This window comes from Copadichromis virginalis, linkage group LG14 (genome assembly GCF_057382275.1).
Source record: "Copadichromis virginalis isolate Kocher_CV1m ecotype Utaka linkage group LG14, C_Virginalis_male_GT1.1, whole genome shotgun sequence".
Lineage (NCBI taxonomy): Eukaryota > Metazoa > Chordata > Actinopteri > Cichliformes > Cichlidae > Copadichromis > Copadichromis virginalis.
Genome location: NC_140631.1, coordinates 16,447,045 through 16,463,969, shown reverse-complemented (window position 1 = coordinate 16,463,969; position 16,925 = coordinate 16,447,045). Strand labels below are relative to the sequence as shown.

The window sequence follows — 16,925 nt, the reverse complement described above, 5'->3', positions numbered from 1 at the left end:
TGAGATGCCACCTTTCCCTCCTGTACAGCTGACTCCCATCAGCAATTAAAGGTATTTAAGCCCAGAGCAGGGTGAGCTCTGGGCCATAGTGCCATTTTGTGTGGGTACAGCTAGTGAGCTGAGTGTTTCTGCGGTAGTTTCCAGCTAGTGAGCTGTGTAGTGTGTTGTCCAGCTAGTGAGCTGTGTAGTGTGTTGTCCAGCTAGTGAGCTGTGTAGTGTGTTGTCCAGCTAGTGAGCTGTGTAGTGTGGTTTCCAGCTAGTGAGCTGCGCTTTCCTTTTGACTTTTTGCTTTATTTGACCAACGCCTGAGTTTTGTTTGTGTTTTGTTGGTGTTTTATGGTGATAACGGCTTGTCCGTCTCTTTTAGTTGAATAACTTCAATAAAACTGTTTTATTTAACTGTTTTGCCTCCCTGACTCCTTTTTCTGACCCGGTCACTTTTGTTGCTTCCCCCTTAACGCCTAGACCCCCCCCCCAGGGGAACGTAACATAGTGTATGTACATGCAGTTACTTACACACACACACACACACACACACACACACACACACACACACACACACACACACACACACACACACACACACACAACAAATCTAAAAAGTACTGCTTAAAGCGTCTCTCGACACTTTACAGACTCTTGCCTTTTTGCTCCTAATCCTGGGCACTTATTGTAGAATCATTGCTCTTAGTTGTTCATTTTCACTCTTTTTTTCTCTTTCTCGTAATGACATGCCCCCACACACTCTCACAGATGTTTTTTTTTTTTTATGATTTTCACCCAATGTAAATTGTTAACATTTGTTACACTTAGAGGCTAACCTTGAAGTGAACAATAATGGTTTCATTCCTGGTCAAACTGAAACAAATGACAGAAGTGTGGCTGCTGTAGAAGTCATCCATTCTGCATCAGTCATGCAATACTAGAGTCTGTGCTTTCTTCTTATTATTATTATATTAATTCATTGATTGATAATATTGATATTGATTGTTTCCATTAACTACTCACTAAATATATCTGTCATATATGTTGCTTGTTTGTCGATATTAGATTAGAGATTTTCTTTTTATTATTCCTATATTTGATTTTTTTACTCAAAAAATGGTTTCTGCTGCTGCAGATCACCTATAGTCTGACAAAATCTACATTCACGTGTGTTATAAATAAAGACTGTGTGACAAACACAAACAAGAAAAAAAACAATAAAGGTTGCTTCTTTTTTTGCATAATTATGTCTAGAAACATGCTTGTATTTACCTTCTTGGCTCCATCGTAGTCTATATTGTTGTTATCTAATATTGTAGTAGTGTTTGTAGCATCAACATCAGTCACAGAGACGGATGCGGGGACAGTAGGTACCCCAAGGATAATAATGTTGTCAAACTTAAGGTTGTTTGGGTCATTGTAACCATTGTTGGTCACCTGCATCGTCAGTGTTCCCTACAAGACAGCAGACTATGATTATGACACAGTCACATAATTTGACCTTCTAAAAATGATCCCAGATTTGCAAATTGAAAACACACACTAAGTTTAGTGCCATGCACCCCAGAGTAATGTAATGTAACGTAATGTATACATTAAACATCCAATTTAGTCCTCAGTGCAGTTTAAAGCATAAAAAACGTTTGATCCAGCAATACTTTAGCATCCCAACATTGGTCAACCATGAGTGGTAAAGTGGAATGAAAAAGTCAAAATTCTTGGGTGGTTTTGAACTTTAGACTTAAGCTCAGATTGAAAGAAATATTTTGGCTCAATTTGAAAGAAAGGATGTATGAACTTGTGTGGGAAAGTTACCTGGGTAACAGTGAACTTGTAGTGGATGTAGTTGCTATTCTTAACTGTGTCTGTAAAGAGAAGCACACACAGAGCTTTATCTTTGTCACAGCACTTGAACACAAATGATGCATAGTTACACAGCAAAGTGTAACAGCTTCAGCTTGTTGATACGTATGAGCTAACTGAAAGTGATTGGCTAATATCCTTTTTTTGTACTCAAAAAGATAATAACTTTCATTTGATGAAAAAAAAACGTATCCAGAATCCAGTCAGTGGTAATAGCAATACACAACATACTAGCAAACAGACAAAAAAAAAAGAAAAAAAGAAAAAAGGAGACAATACCTCGGGAATCACCGTCATCCCAAAATAGCTCTCCAGCTGCGCTGTCATGGTCATCAAGAGCAATGATCAAACCCATGGGATTACGCCGACTAGTTAAATATACATAAACACACATAAAATTACAAATAGCGTTCACATGAATAAAACAAATGCACCAAATGTAAGAATACAACGTTTGCCATTATGTACATGTTTGTGATAATCTCTGTGTGTGTGTGTGTGTGTGTGTGTGTGTGTGTGTGTGTGTGTGTACCTGTATGTTGTGGTGACATTAGGCTTCTGTGTTGGGAGGATTGCTCCACCCCTGATGTGTAATCCAAGCTTCTCTGCTGGTAGGTACATTTCAACATGCCTTTTGCGGTCTCCCACTTGTTCCATCTGATCAGAAGGATAGCAGAATAAAATATTAATTTAACTGAATTCCCTCTTGTGGGCAAAAGAATCTATGCGATGCAGACTGTTTTTCCTTTTTACTGAAAAAATATAATTATTTTTATACCATACATATGTAGGGTATGTAATTTTAATCACTTTTTACTTCATCGTATTTAATCAGAGTTCACCGATCTTTTAAATCAGTTAGTCATCATCAGTAATTGTTAATCAAACTCTAGTCTCATACTATAAGCAGAGCGCGGGGGGGGGGTATTCACAAATGAGTATGTAAACACATGCAACAATTATGAGGTGACCACCCTGTAATTTATAAAAGACAACTGATTTGGAAACAAACTAACACTGGGCCTTTTGTGAGGGTGTTCTCCTGTCTCACCCTTGACAACAGGCCTTATGAAATCTGGATGTTAAACTGGCTTTCAAAATATTATAATGATAAACTTCACATTTCTCTCTGTCTCTCTCTTTTTAAACGTGTCCCTCCATTCATCTCTGGTCCAGTTAGAGCTCAGCTGTTTGATCCCCTGAGGACTAAATCCTCAGAGCAGCCTAAAACTATTTAACAACAAAAATCTCTTCCTTTTCTCCTTTTTACTTCCTTCCTTCACCGTGTCCTGTTTTTTCTCTTGTGATGCTCTAATTCTTTTTTTTTTATCCTGTTTCCTCCATTCCCACTGAGCTCTATGTGAGGGTGTGTCCGGGTGTGCATGTGTCAGTTTCTGTGTGTGCGTGTGTGTCATTTTATGCAGTACAATATGGGCGTGTGTGTGGGCTAGAGTTAGTGGAGCATCTATAAGCAATTTCAGATCTTATCTCCCCCTCACTGTCTGCCTTAAGGAGGTCTTCTCTAGCCCTCTCTTCTCTTTCTCCTCTTAGTCTTGCAATCTTCCTCTTTTCTGCATACTGTAATTTTCATTTCTGTTGCCTCTTTCTCATCCTCTCTATTGTTTATGCTTTCCTCTATCTCTGTGTAATTGCGCTAGCCATCCTTTCCCCTTTCTTTTCATTCAACTCCCATCCCATCTGTTTTGTTCTCATCCGAGTGCTTCTCCAGTATTTCTTTGCTCTGTAACTTGTTTTTCATGGTCATTTTCACTACATCATTGCTCCCCCACCCTTCTATCCTCCTACCCAGATAATCACAGGGGACCAACCAGGACAAGGGGCCGGCAGTAAGACAGCCAATCTAATCGTTCATCTGATCAGTGGGCGCTTTACATCGCCACTGTGACGGCTAAATAAGGTCCCAAAGGAACTTAACACCTCTTTTATCTCTCTGTCAGGGAGATAGTCTCTCTCTTTTCTTCCTTGTCCCCTCTCTCACTCTTTGTCCTCATTCCTACTCTGTCTTATCACTTTAGTCTCTCAGTCTCAAACAACAACTTGAGGCATCAACTTTCATGTGACAGGTTGTGCTTTACATGTTTTTGTGACAAATATAACATGATAGTGATAAGCCCCCCCCCCCCCCCCCCAAAATCTATCTGATTTATTTTGATTACAAGGCTTATTATGTTAATTCAGCTCAATGAGATTTTTAAGGAAGCTGTTTTTGATTGAGAGTGTATTATATTGAAGATACTCTATTATTTTGCTTCCCTAAATGGGATTTAAAAACTGCCTATACTGTGATGTCTGAAGTTAAAACCCAGCTTTCCTGCATTGTGGGTTATACACAGTTTTATGACCATCAAACCATAAAAAGAGTGCAATTTATGAATTTGCACTTAACTTGGACAACCTCCAGTAAGCCTCTGGTAGTTACCTTTGCTATTAAGTAAAGTGAACATTTCAGCAAGAATTTAAAGAATTGTGGTTTCTACAAGTGTGTAAATTAATGTATACAACTCCATTAAAGGCAGTAGTTGTGCTACTTTACAAATACAGTTACAGACCCATACATCTAACAGATAGTTGTGCTACTTTAGAGGAAACATTTCCAATGAGGAAAAAATATCCTTACCGTCTCGTAGTCGTACCACCGAGCATCAGGTAGATATGCCGACACCTTATCCACACCCTACAAAAAACACAAGAACACAACACTTGCATGACTATCTATTTGCATCTCCAGAGAAAGTGCCTCGAATAAAGTGAGGATAAAGTGAGGATAGCCCTTTCTGCTATATATAACTGCAACTTAATTGTAAAAATGAAGATAAAATGTCCCCATCAAGTAAACATGTTCTTAAATTGCCTATCATCCAATACAAAGTTTCCACACAGGCCTTGTGACATTTCAGTCTACAATACTATGATGTAAGAGACGATGGGAAAGACGGCATCAAGCAACAACTGATAGGTGACAGCCTTTGATGGCTTAAGGTGGTGGACAGACGGGGGCAATCAATAGACGAGCACCAAGCCTTTGATAGCATTGTCACTTCCCTGTTCTTTGTGACAGTGCAGAACAGAGGGAGAGAGAGAGAGACATTCACAGGGGGCACAGCTAAAGAAAGCGCAAACTACAGGTCCTTCTCAAAAAAATTCTATATTGTGAAATACAGTGTGACAACTGCACAGGCCAAGGCCTGTCACAGGCACTGATGGCAAAAGCATCTCCCTTCCAATTACTCTCTCACCTCCTCTCTCTCTCTCTCTGTCTCTCTCACGCTGTCCTTTTTGTGGACTGTTAAGGTCTGTCATTAGGAACATGAAATAGGGGATTCAGGAGGACAAGAAGAATAGTGGCGAGGCATATTTAAACAATGACAAATAACACCAAATTATTAAATTTGAGAAGTAAAAGAAAAAAACAGGACATAGTAAAAGAAGAAAGACTAAAATATGATCAAATATATAAAAATAATGGCCTGCTAACCAAATTAAATGACTTAACACCCCCTTAAGGGCCACAGATTCACACTTTGACGTAAATCACCAGCCACAACTGCTGCACAGCCTGTAGGATGACAGCCTGGGGAAATGGATGCTCCCCCTATACCTCGTTTTCTGGTGTCGGATTTGCTCGCGGCTCCTATCACTCACACCACTGACTAACGGGAAGGGACTGCAGGACTTAGCATGGTTGCTAACTGCGTTTGATAGGGAAACAGCACGAAGCCTGTATCCTTATTTGGAGCACTGAATCTCAGTTAGCTATAAGGTAAGATTTGATCAGGTGAGCCAAAGATTCATGCTGGCAGAATGATCAGATGGCAGCTGAATTAAATGAGAGCAGCAGAGAGAGAGAGAGAAAGAGAGGGAGAGTATGACACACAGAGTGAAAGAGAAGTGGGATGAAATGAAATGGGATCACAAGGGTGAGTAGACAGCAGCTGATTAAGAGAATGCAGATGAGACGAGGGAGCCAACGTTTGATGAAAGGATGAGCTGAAAAGAAAAAGGGAGAAACGGGCATGAGAGTAGAAGTATGGATGAAGACCAGAGGGGATGACAGAGATAGAGTGCAGGAGATCTCTTCAGTTTATCACAGAGATCAAGGTTAAAGCATTGATTGATCTGCATGATGGAGAAAGCATCATTAGAGAAATGGATAGGCAAGTAGACAAAGGAATAAATAAAGAACAGATAGAGTATAGTAGAGAATAGTTAAAAAGGTGAGTGTAGAATATCAAGGGTTGTTAAAGATCATCCTTTGACCCTTGATGATATCTCTTTATATTGCCCTTCAGAGCATGACACAGCCGTCACATATAGTGAGCATACTCTTGCCACCCGAATCCTTTTGAAATTGCATACAAGAGGACAAAAACACTTCGACGACACTGCAATATAACCCTTCTTAAGCTGATTAATCACATGAAAACAATTTTCATGGTAAAAGAAAATTTACTGTTTTTGTCTAAACAGACAGAAACAGGGGCATCCATTAAGGCGCCGGGCTCTGTACCTGAACATTATTTGCATGGCATTGTTTTCCAAAATGGTGAAACGAAAATTTAGACCCTTTTGTAAAAGTCATAACCTTACATAAATGATAGTACAAAAGTTTTAATGTCCATGTATGCATAAATAACTATGCAGACTGGTCAGGATCATACACTATATTGCCAAATGTTTTCACTTACACATCCAAATGACTGAATTCAGGTGCTCCAATCCCCTCCATGGCCACAAGTGGCCACCTATGCATGCTGACTAACTCTACAAATATTTGTGAAAGGATGGGTTGCTCTAAGAAGCTCAGTAAATTCCAGCGTACTGTGAAAGGATGCCACCTGTACAGCAAGTCCTGTAGTGAAATTTCACTCACTATAAAATATTACACAGTCAACTGTTAATGGATTTAAAACAAAGTGGAACCAAATGGGAACTACAGCAATTCAACCATGAAGCGGTAGGCCATGTAGAATCACAGATGCTGAGGTGCACAGTGTGCAGAGGTCACCAACTTTCTGTAGAGTAAATCGCTACCGACCTCCAGACTTCATGTGGCCTTCAGATTATCTAAAGCAGCGGTCCCCAACTCCCGGGCCTCGGACCGGTACCGGTCCGTGAGTCATTTGGTACCGGGCCGCGAGAGTTGAGGCTCAGGTGTGAAATGTATGGTTTTCAGGGTGTTTATCGGTTTTCAGCGTTATTTTGTTATCGTTTTTATCTTTAACTCGGTCTTCATGGGTCTTTTCACATGTGTTATGAATAAATCTTTTTTTCGTTACCGGTACTGGTTTTATTTTGTTGTATTTTTCCGCAACGCCTTAAAGGCCGGTCTGTGAAAATATTGTCGGGCATAAACCGGTCCGTGGCGCAAAAAAGGTTGGGGACCGCTGATCTAAAGAACAGTGGAATGGATTTCCATGGCTGAGCAGCTACAGCCAAGCCTTATATCACCAAGCGCCATGCAACATATCAGATGCTGTGGTGTAAAGCATGCTGCCACTGGACTAGGGCGCATTGAGAAGTGTTCTTTGGAGTAACGAGTCACACTTCTGAGTCTGGATTTGGTGGTTGTCAGAGACCAATACTTGTCTAACTGCATTGTGCCAACATGATTGCTCACCATTGCACAAAGCAAGGTCCATAAAGACATAGATGAGCAGGTTTGGTGTTGAAGATCTTGACTGGTCTCCACAGAGTCCTGACCTCAACCTAATAGAACACCTTTGGGATGAATTAGAGCACAGACTGTGAACCAGGCCTCCAACATCAGTGTCTGACCTCCCAAATGCTCTCCTGGAATAATGGTAAGCTCTCAAACCTTGTGGAAAGCCCCCCCAGAAGAGTTGAAGCTGTTATAACTGCAAAGGGTGGGCCGACATCATATTAAACCCTATGGATTAAGATGCGACATCACTCAAATACATATACATATGAAGCCAGATAAGCAAATACGTTTGGGTATAGAGCAGTGGCCCCCAACCCCCGGGCCTCGGACCGGTGCCGGTCCGTGAGTCGTTTGGTACCGGGCTCACAGTTGAGGCTCAGGTGTGAAATGTATAGTTTTCAGGGTTTTTATCGGTTTTCAGCGTTATTTTGTTGCCGTTTTTATTGTTTACTCGGTTTTCCTGGGTCTTTTCACGCATGTTATGAATAAATTTTCTTTTTTTCGGTACCGGTAATAGTTTTTTTTTTGTATTAATCCGCGACACCTTAAAGGCCGGTCCATGAAAATATTGTCGGGCATAAACCGGTCCGTGGCGCAAAAAAGGTTGGGGACCGCTGGTATAGCGTGTACGTTTAAACGCATGACCTCTATAGGTCAGGCTCTGGAAGATGACCCTATTTACCCAAAGTAACCCTGCAGTTCTTCCCAATGCCACCTACAGACAAAGACAACATTGTAAAGCAAATGTTTAATCCAACTCCTGAATAACTTTACCTACTGTAAATTTATTCAAGGGCATGTCTTCACCATCACAAGGAAGGTCATATTTTCCCCTCCTTGGAGGACTTCTAAACATTTCTCTCTGTTCAATTATCAGGGCACTTTGATGGAAAGCACATTGCTTTTAAAGAGAAGGGAAATGAGCAGTGAGTCATAATTGATGCCCCAACACACCCACTGATAATGGATGTCTTTTTATCCTATCCTGTTTCCAACTGCACAACAGCAGTTGAATTGTGTCTCTGGCTGTGAAGGCATCCCAAATAGGTGCATTTGTCTTGGTTCACAAAAATAACATCCAGCACAGTTGCCTCATGCTTCTTCCTTTCCTTTCCCTATACTCTGTAAGACGTAAACTCTAAAGCATCACAAAGCCCCCCCCTCCCCCCCCCCCCCCCACGCACACACAGTTCTTGTATTAGAAACTTTTTTCACAATTACACTGATTGAAGTTACTTCATCCTCAGCCCGACAATGAATCCAATTCGCTTTCCACTATTCTGTAATTCACGAGAGGCCGCACTAAATTGCTTATTATTCAGGCCACTTTGACATGACCGCAATCACTGCATATGCACACATACATATGTGCCTACAGGCACACACATTTACATATGCAGGCAGCTGCACGCATGCACACACACACACACACGCACACACCAAAACCCAAGCGCACACACACACACACACACACACACTGAAACAAACACAAGAGTACACACTCTATCTACACTTCTAATCTGCTCGTAATGAGGTCAGTGCTCTCATTAGAGCTCAGAGAAAAGAGGGAGGGTATGGAAGAGAGAAGAAAGAGGGATGAGAGTAGGGGAGGGCAACAAAGAAAATCCCATGTCATGTTTTCCCAGTGGAGGTCACGCTGTGTGCGTGTGTGTGACTGTGTGAGTGAGTAGCTGTTCAGCTGCAAGACATGTTTCTCCATTTTCTATGTACATTTCTTTAAGTAATGTGTATGATGTCATTTTGACCAAAGTATCTTCATATGTATATGTATTCTGTTTCTGATATGTCTCTCTCTCTGTGTTTTAACTTACTGGATCCAATACAGGTGTGATGAGCAGGTATTTTCCCCAGAGGAACTGGCGATCTACTGTCCAGGTTGCGCTGTCAGAATAGAACCTTGGGCAAGGAAGAATATATATTAAATTAGGCATCTTTGTCATTATGTTGTGTCCAGCCAAAATGTAATTAAACTACAGACCGTACATTTTATTTTCCAGTTTATGGTTTAGAAAAGCTTTAGGATGTCTATGCTTTGTTACAATTCTAAACTTTATCTTAACATTAAATTAATGTTCACCCTTTGATTTTTCCAATTTATTAGTTCATGTCTTACTAGATCACATTTTCCATGTTTTACCCTGGTTGGCTCATTTAAGCTGTGTGGCTACTAATCTCCAATCCGTTTCTTTCTTTCGTAGAGTCATGCATATACTTTACAACTTGTCACTTGGATGCCATTATGTTTTGTTAATGCCCTTGGTGTCTTTTTGAATGGTGAAAGGGATGAACAGTTGTACTGCAACACGGTCCTTGTGCTTCTCGCTATCTGTTTATCATGTGGTTTGCTAGTTGTCTGATTGCCAAAACATTTAATTTTTCTTGTGCTTTTTAAAAATAAAACCACTCAAACAGGAGTGTATTCACTCGATTTGGAATTGCTGTCTTGCCAAGGTCTTAGTTTCTGTTGGCATGTTGACCTTTCATTCATTGCCAGTGACATCACTTTTTAGTTTATAGGCCAGGGTTGCCAGGTTTCAGCTACTAGCTTTCAGGCACTTGGAACAGAGCTTTTCACTATGTAAAATTGCTCATTTTCTTTCTTTAGGAAAAAAAGGAAATCAAGGAATTTTTGTTTTTGCCTGCCTTGACAGTTGTTTATACTGTCTATTTCCGTCTTGGTGGGAGTATTTGTGGACAGAGTTATGGTATAGTAGCATCAGGTTGTTTGGATAACCAGGGAGTTATCCAAACAACATGATGCTAGTCTTCTCTTTGCTCCTAGATACACCTTCAGAGGTACTGTGACATCACCTATGACCTTGCAGATGATAATGTCACACTCTTCTGTGGCATCAGAATGATGGTAGTGACCAAGACAAATGCCCTATTATTGAATAAATTACTTTGCTTGTATGCAACTAGCACAGTGCCCACTGTCACAGGAATCACAAGGACATCAACAAATATGGATGTCACCATCGTTGGAGGTTGATTTATCAACTATGTTGTGTGATCTGGTCATTAGGAGGTCACAGCAGTGTAATATCATCTGTGATCTGTCAGATGATGCCAAAGTGACCTAGCTGAGATGAAAAGACATCCACTCCTCAGAACGCCCCGGTTTAGTACTGCACTTACTGAGGTCTCCAGCAATACACAGTATGAAGTACATGAGAAATACTTTTGGAAGATTTAAGGTTTTGGTGGTTAGGAATAGATATTTGTGAGTTATGTCCACAGGTGAATCGAAGCAACTGCAGTTTATTTGTGTCGCTGTTTGAATTGGTAGCATAATGACTTAACTCAATAGTAGATGGGACTTACTCATGCAGAACAGGACGTACAACAGTCTCTCCTGCAGTGTGGGCTTTGTAGAATAGCGTGTAGAGGTAAGGCAGAAGTGTATAACGTATGTTCAGGTAATGTTTGGAACTCCGGACCAGTGCTGAGTCAGCACCATATACAGCTGGATCCTGAGGCTGGAGACAGAAAGATGGAGTAAGGGAATGGTGTTAATGAACAAGAAATAATAGAGAAAATAAAACACATATTTGTCCATTAGTTACTGAAAAACAATGGGAACGAGGGAATATGTTTGAGCAAGAGAAGGAAAGAAAATCGCTGAAATTAAAGGAAGTGAGTGACGATAAAGCAGTAAAGAGGAGGGATGAGAAAGTGGAAAATTACCATGAGCAAATACACATTAACCTTAATCATAATGAATAACCACAAAATTACCTTTACATTGGAGCAATCTAAAAGTACAGTTTATAAAGACAAAGAGCAAAAGAAAAAAATAAATGAAAAAGTGAGAGAAAGAAACAGAGGTATGATGTTAATTTGATGACAGTGGTAAGTGTGGTAAGTGTGAGGGTGATTAGCTGCTTACAGGCCGTGGTCCTCTCATCTGGCTAATCATTTATGCCTCCAGCAACTCTGACAGTCTGATGAAAACTCATTTGTGTCTGTGTGTGTGTTTGGACTATCTGTATGGGATGTGATGAGCGCCATGATTAGGGCAAAGCAAAGGTCACACTTTAGCTGTCTTGTTTAGTGGAAATTGTACATCAGATTCATCATCATCGTGTCCCTGTCTTCAAGCAAGTACTATCACCAACCCCCACCCCAAACGGAAAATGTTGTGGGAGCATCAGTTTTCATGCGATTCAATAGTGTAGAATGATTTTTCGCATAAGCCATTTGTGTTCATCTGTATAAATAGCTCAGTGGCAATATAAGCACTCTTCTAGGCTCAGCAGGCGCCTTCCCTGTGTTTCTCAGTGACATTAAGCCACTGATCTGACCTGTGACATTTAACGTTTTAGCCTGCTTGTTAAATATAAACATAATTTTTACTCTGTTAATATTACCACCTGTTGAAAATCATTGTCACTGAAAATGAATACTGACTCTCTTCTTGAAGAGCGATTGTCCAGTCAGAAAGTTAAGAAAGGCAGTCAGTGCAATACTGCAGCTGATGTGGAGAATCCACCATATTGCAATAACTTTATGTATATTAATATCAATTCCTTTAAATTTCATTGCACCATTGAGATTGTGAGTAATATTTTATTTCAGACTCAAATGTTGTGTTTTTCAGCAGCTTGCATCCTCAGTGTTAAACACAGATTCAGCTGTACTTGCACCAGTGAGGTGATAATCTCCACGGCTACAAAAAGTTTTTAACTGCTCGGATTTCATAGCACCTATACAATGTTATAGAATAATGTGTATACCCTGCAGTACTTTGCACCAAACAGCAAAGTTGTAATATATAGATTGACAATCTAATATAATAAATCTGGGAGTACCTTGTACCCCTCAGCGTTGTGGTTCCGACTGAAGGGGTAGAAAGCCCCGACCTGCATCCAGCGACGACACAACTCCTCAGTGGAGTCATCAAAGAAACCGCAGATGTCAGCTCCAATCTGAAAAACATTTACAATGACATTTAGCCAAAACCTACAGGTTCAATTCTAACAACATCCTAATATTGTTATATCGGAAAAATCAAACTGGAATAACATTTGACAAACTCTGAGAAAACTTGAACTTGAAAACAAAAGATCTCTAGATTACTAATGTTTCATTATGGCCTGGTTAAAAAATGGTCCAACTGTAAGGTCAACAAATCTCTTGTAGCACCAGTGTGATAACTGCCTTTATATTTATCTTCTAAAATGCCTCTCTTCATGCTGGCTCCATTTAGTGAGGATTTACTGGCAAACAGTAGATGTGGGTTGTAATCTTTATTTACATTAATTGCTTTCATGGAGTCCAAGAAAGAGACTTCAGTCAAAGGCCAGTCTGCAGAGACTGTTTGCTTTCTATTGTTTACTACCGGCCACATTTTACAACAGCCTCAATGGGAGGGAATCGATCCAAATCCTATTTCTCCTGCTTTCTTTCCGTCTTTCTCTCTGCGTTCGTGTGAGCGTGTGTCTACTGAGGAACCCAAAATCTGCTTGACACAGTCCCAGCAGGAGAAGTTGGCATGTATATATGACTACCTGCTGTGCACAGCTGGAGGAGTGTGCATGTGTGTGTTTGCATGTGCACTGGACTCCCTGTCGTTTTCTTACTGCTGTTTGAAATCTGCAAACTAGCGATACACACAAGCAAGTACAAGGTCCACTCGGTTACTGGCTAGGAGTGTGTTTTCTGAACGTGGTGTTGTTCCAGGAAAGAAAACTGCTGTTGGTGCAGACATTTTAATGGATCTTATTCAAGACACACTTCTTCTTGTCTGCTGTTTGAAATTATGACGGAGCATACATCCCAATGACAACTAAATCTTCTTTAAAAAAAGCAAAAGAGAGAACCATCCAAGTGCCAGAAACACACGCTAACAAACAGATTAAGTTCTATGCCTGGTTCTGGAGCTTTCTGTAGAGTACAAATGATATATATATATATATATATATATATATATCTATATATAGATATATATAGATATAGATATATATGTTTTCATTCTTCAATGCTTTGCTGAAGTGAAAATAAAAACTTGAATGGTCATATTTATTTGTCTTATCAAATGATTTTAGCTATTTTAAAAATTATTAGAGATGGACCGATCCGATATTACGTATCGTATCGGTCCGATACTGACCTAAATTACTGGATCGGATATCGGAGAAAAATAAAAAATGTAATCCGATCCATTAAATATCACGAAAGCACCTCACAAAACTTGCAACACACCGTAACTCACCTCAGAACGTTAGCACGTCGGAGCAGTATGCATCACGTGATAGAGCGGCTGTGGCGTGCGGGACCTGTCAGTGGTCTGGATAGCATTTGGAGCTTCGCTAGCAACCCGGCATTTCATCTCTGACAAAGTTATCCCCGAGAGAAGTAAAGCAAGTGTGTAAGTCCATCTCTGAATGTTTGTAAAGCATTCCTGCGTTAAGCTTAACAAGCGATATATGGAGCGACTTCCTCCTCTTGCTGCTACTTCAATCATGAAACTGCTTAACGATCGGCTGATCGGCTTTTCTGTCGCGAGTCCGTGTCTCTTGTTTGTTTTTGGCCCACTTTGCACCAGAAAGAGCAAACCAGCGGTTGAACAACAGCAGCACGTTTAAGCTTGATCAGCTGCTGTTAGAATTTATTTAATATTACTTTCTACTCGAGGATCTTTTTCTACGTAGCTGACGCTGGTAACTGTGCAGGGGCGGATCTAGCAAAGTTTAGCCAGGGGGGCCGATAGGGCATGAACAGGGAAAAGGGGGCACAAAGACATACTTTTCTTTCTTATTCTCATTTAAAATGTCTAGCTTTTAATAAATAATTATCTGACACCCAAAGTTTTAATTTGATGTAAAATGAATAGAAGTCAATTACTGTATATAGTGACTATTAAGTCTAATATACCCTAGTAAGCTATAGTACTTTTTCCTTTGGGAAGGTACCATCTGTGCAGTCTGCAATTTTGTTGAAGAAAGATGTTGAATCTATTTAATATTTTAATATATTGAAAAAAATAATTGATTTCTGTGCATTTTTTTTCACACTGCATCAAATTAAGGTTGATTACGTCGATTAAGCATCATGAGGTGGAGCGTGAGGGGTGGTTCCCTATTTTTTATTTATTTATTTTTGTTGTTGCTGGGAGTTGGAACCCTATTAGTTAGGTTGCTTAATATTTATGCTAAGTACTCTTTAAAATACCAGAATAGGGAGGATGGTGTAGGTTTAAGTTTATTAGATTGATCAGTATTGCTGAACTATGAAATATTTTTTTTTGCATACAGGTATAACAGAATAGCTTTAGTGTAGTTGTTGTTTTAAACTTGAGTATGAACTTGCAGACTTGCAAAATGCAGCAAGATATTTAAAAAAACAGTTTTATTGATTAAAAAACACTATATTGGATTCATATCGGTATCGGCAGATATCCAAATTTATGATATCGGTATCGGTATCGGACATAAAAAAGTGGTATCGTGCCATCTCTAAAAATTATATGACCATTACATGACCTTCTCTGAATGTTTGCTACTCACATAGGGTATTCCAAAGAGGCCAAACTCTAGCATGCCAGGGATAGCCCATTTTATGTCATTCCAGTTGGCACCATTGTCCCCCAGCCAGTGACCTGAATATTTTCCCACACCTGGAAAGGAGGAGCGGGTCAGCAACAGGGTACGGTTTGCTCCAAAAACACGCTGCAGAGCTCTGTGGCAGAGAATTCAACAAGAAGACAAGCAGATGATACAGGGTCATTAAGATAAAAGGACAATGGGACAAAAAAGAGAGCCAGAGAGAGCACAAGGGAGAAACAGATATCGCATGCATATGCACAAACACAAATGATCAGAGAGAAAGATTGAATTGATTTACCACTACACATTAATATTTTATTCAAACAAAATCGAAGCATTATCAATCTCCACGACAATATAAAGCCCTGATGATGTTTACAAAATGTGTCTCCTGCCAGTAATACATTTTGATTAGTAGACTAAGAAAGAAGAAAAGAAATGAGTAGGAAAGCTGACAAAAGAATGATGAGCTAGCTTTAATACCAAAACAGTGCGTCAGCAAGCTCACTTCAGGGAGCTTGTATTTCATGGTCTTGAGTGGGCTGTGTCTGTGTATGTGTGTGTTACCATATATAGGCAGATTGTTTCTTTCGAGTGTAAATGTGGTTACGAGGGTAGTGATGTAACTTCGGAGAATTGACATGAGCAGAGTTTAAACATTAACCCTTTAAGACCTACCATAGAACCAAGTTCGCCAGAGCTTATATTATATTTTTACATGCTGTGGAGCCATTTTTGGGAGCATTTCAAGTTGCTATACATCAATACAACCATTATAGCCCAAACTTTAATAATATGTCTGCATTAGGTGCATAGTAATTACATAAATTGCAAAAAAGTGCAATAAACTACAAAAAAATTGAAAATCGTTTTTGTTTTTTTAACATATATTTCTAGTTAGAGAAATTTAAGAGGCTTATCCCTCAAAACTGTAAATACAAAAAAGTTACACAAACTAGTTTCCCACCACAGGAAATTTATTTTGAGTGTCTTCATAGTTTTATTTTTGAAATACACCAATTTTTATATACTGCAGGAAAAACGAAAATAAATATTATAGTGCAAATTTGCAAAATAACAGCATATGCATCAAAATAAACTATTTCCAGCAGTGCAATATGAGTCTTAAGCATCCCAGAAACGACACAGAAAGTCATAAAGTCAAACATAACTTTTTAAAACACATAACAAGTAAAACACAAGCTCATAAGGCCCCGATCGTAAAAAACTACATTTCCGCAAAATGACGTCACTTCCGGTTTCGGGCAGGTCATGCGGTCATGTGATAGTTCGCGCTGATGGACGTAGGAAGTGTTACAAACAGCTGATGGATCGGCGAAGCGTGTTTCTGGAATATCATGTTTTTGTTGCTGCAAGTGATTTTTATGCAGTTTTTGCAAAGCTATATGTGGAAGGAAACTGTGACCTAGGACAAGCTGATGGCATAAGATGTAAGTACAACTCCTCCAGTTTCATATGCAAAAAAAATTATTGCGCTAGCTTACTTGGTTGCAGAGCTACCGGGATTTAAAAATAGTTACGCAAAACAGAGCGTGCCCGCTCCGATCGGCTGTAAAGGGTTAAATAAAAGTTATAAAACATTTGCCACACTGAGGAAAATGCAAGGCTGCGAAATGGTTTTATGAGATTTTTTTGTTAATGATTTTTATTGGCATTCAAGTTAGCTCTTAAAGCTTATGCACTGATGAGTCAGGATACACTAGCAGAAGAATATTACAGTTTTATATTACTTTATATTACTGGCTGCATTGTTAGGAAAATTTGACATCTAGGTTTCTGATACAGATCAGCAGCAACAGTTTTCT

The 16,925-nt window shown here is 39.6% G+C and overlaps 1 protein-coding gene across 1 annotated transcript in view; it reads right to left on the bottom strand.

Moving 5' to 3' along the window:
- Positions 1-16,925, bottom strand: part of si (sucrase-isomaltase) — a 61,031-nt gene that overhangs the window by 24,662 nt on the left and 19,444 nt on the right. Inside the window, exons 15-23 of the mRNA XM_085429590.1 lie at positions 15,061-15,232; positions 12,364-12,480; positions 10,877-11,031; positions 9,364-9,448; positions 4,487-4,543; positions 2,381-2,505; positions 2,128-2,216; positions 1,801-1,850; positions 1,258-1,440 (exon numbers count right to left, since the gene is read on the bottom strand). Coding sequence (XP_085285716.1) covers positions 1,258-1,440; positions 1,801-1,850; positions 2,128-2,216; positions 2,381-2,505; positions 4,487-4,543; positions 9,364-9,448; positions 10,877-11,031; positions 12,364-12,480; positions 15,061-15,232 — 1,033 coding nt within the window. The remainder of the gene's footprint in view (positions 1-1,257; positions 1,441-1,800; positions 1,851-2,127; positions 2,217-2,380; positions 2,506-4,486; positions 4,544-9,363; positions 9,449-10,876; positions 11,032-12,363; positions 12,481-15,060; positions 15,233-16,925) is intronic.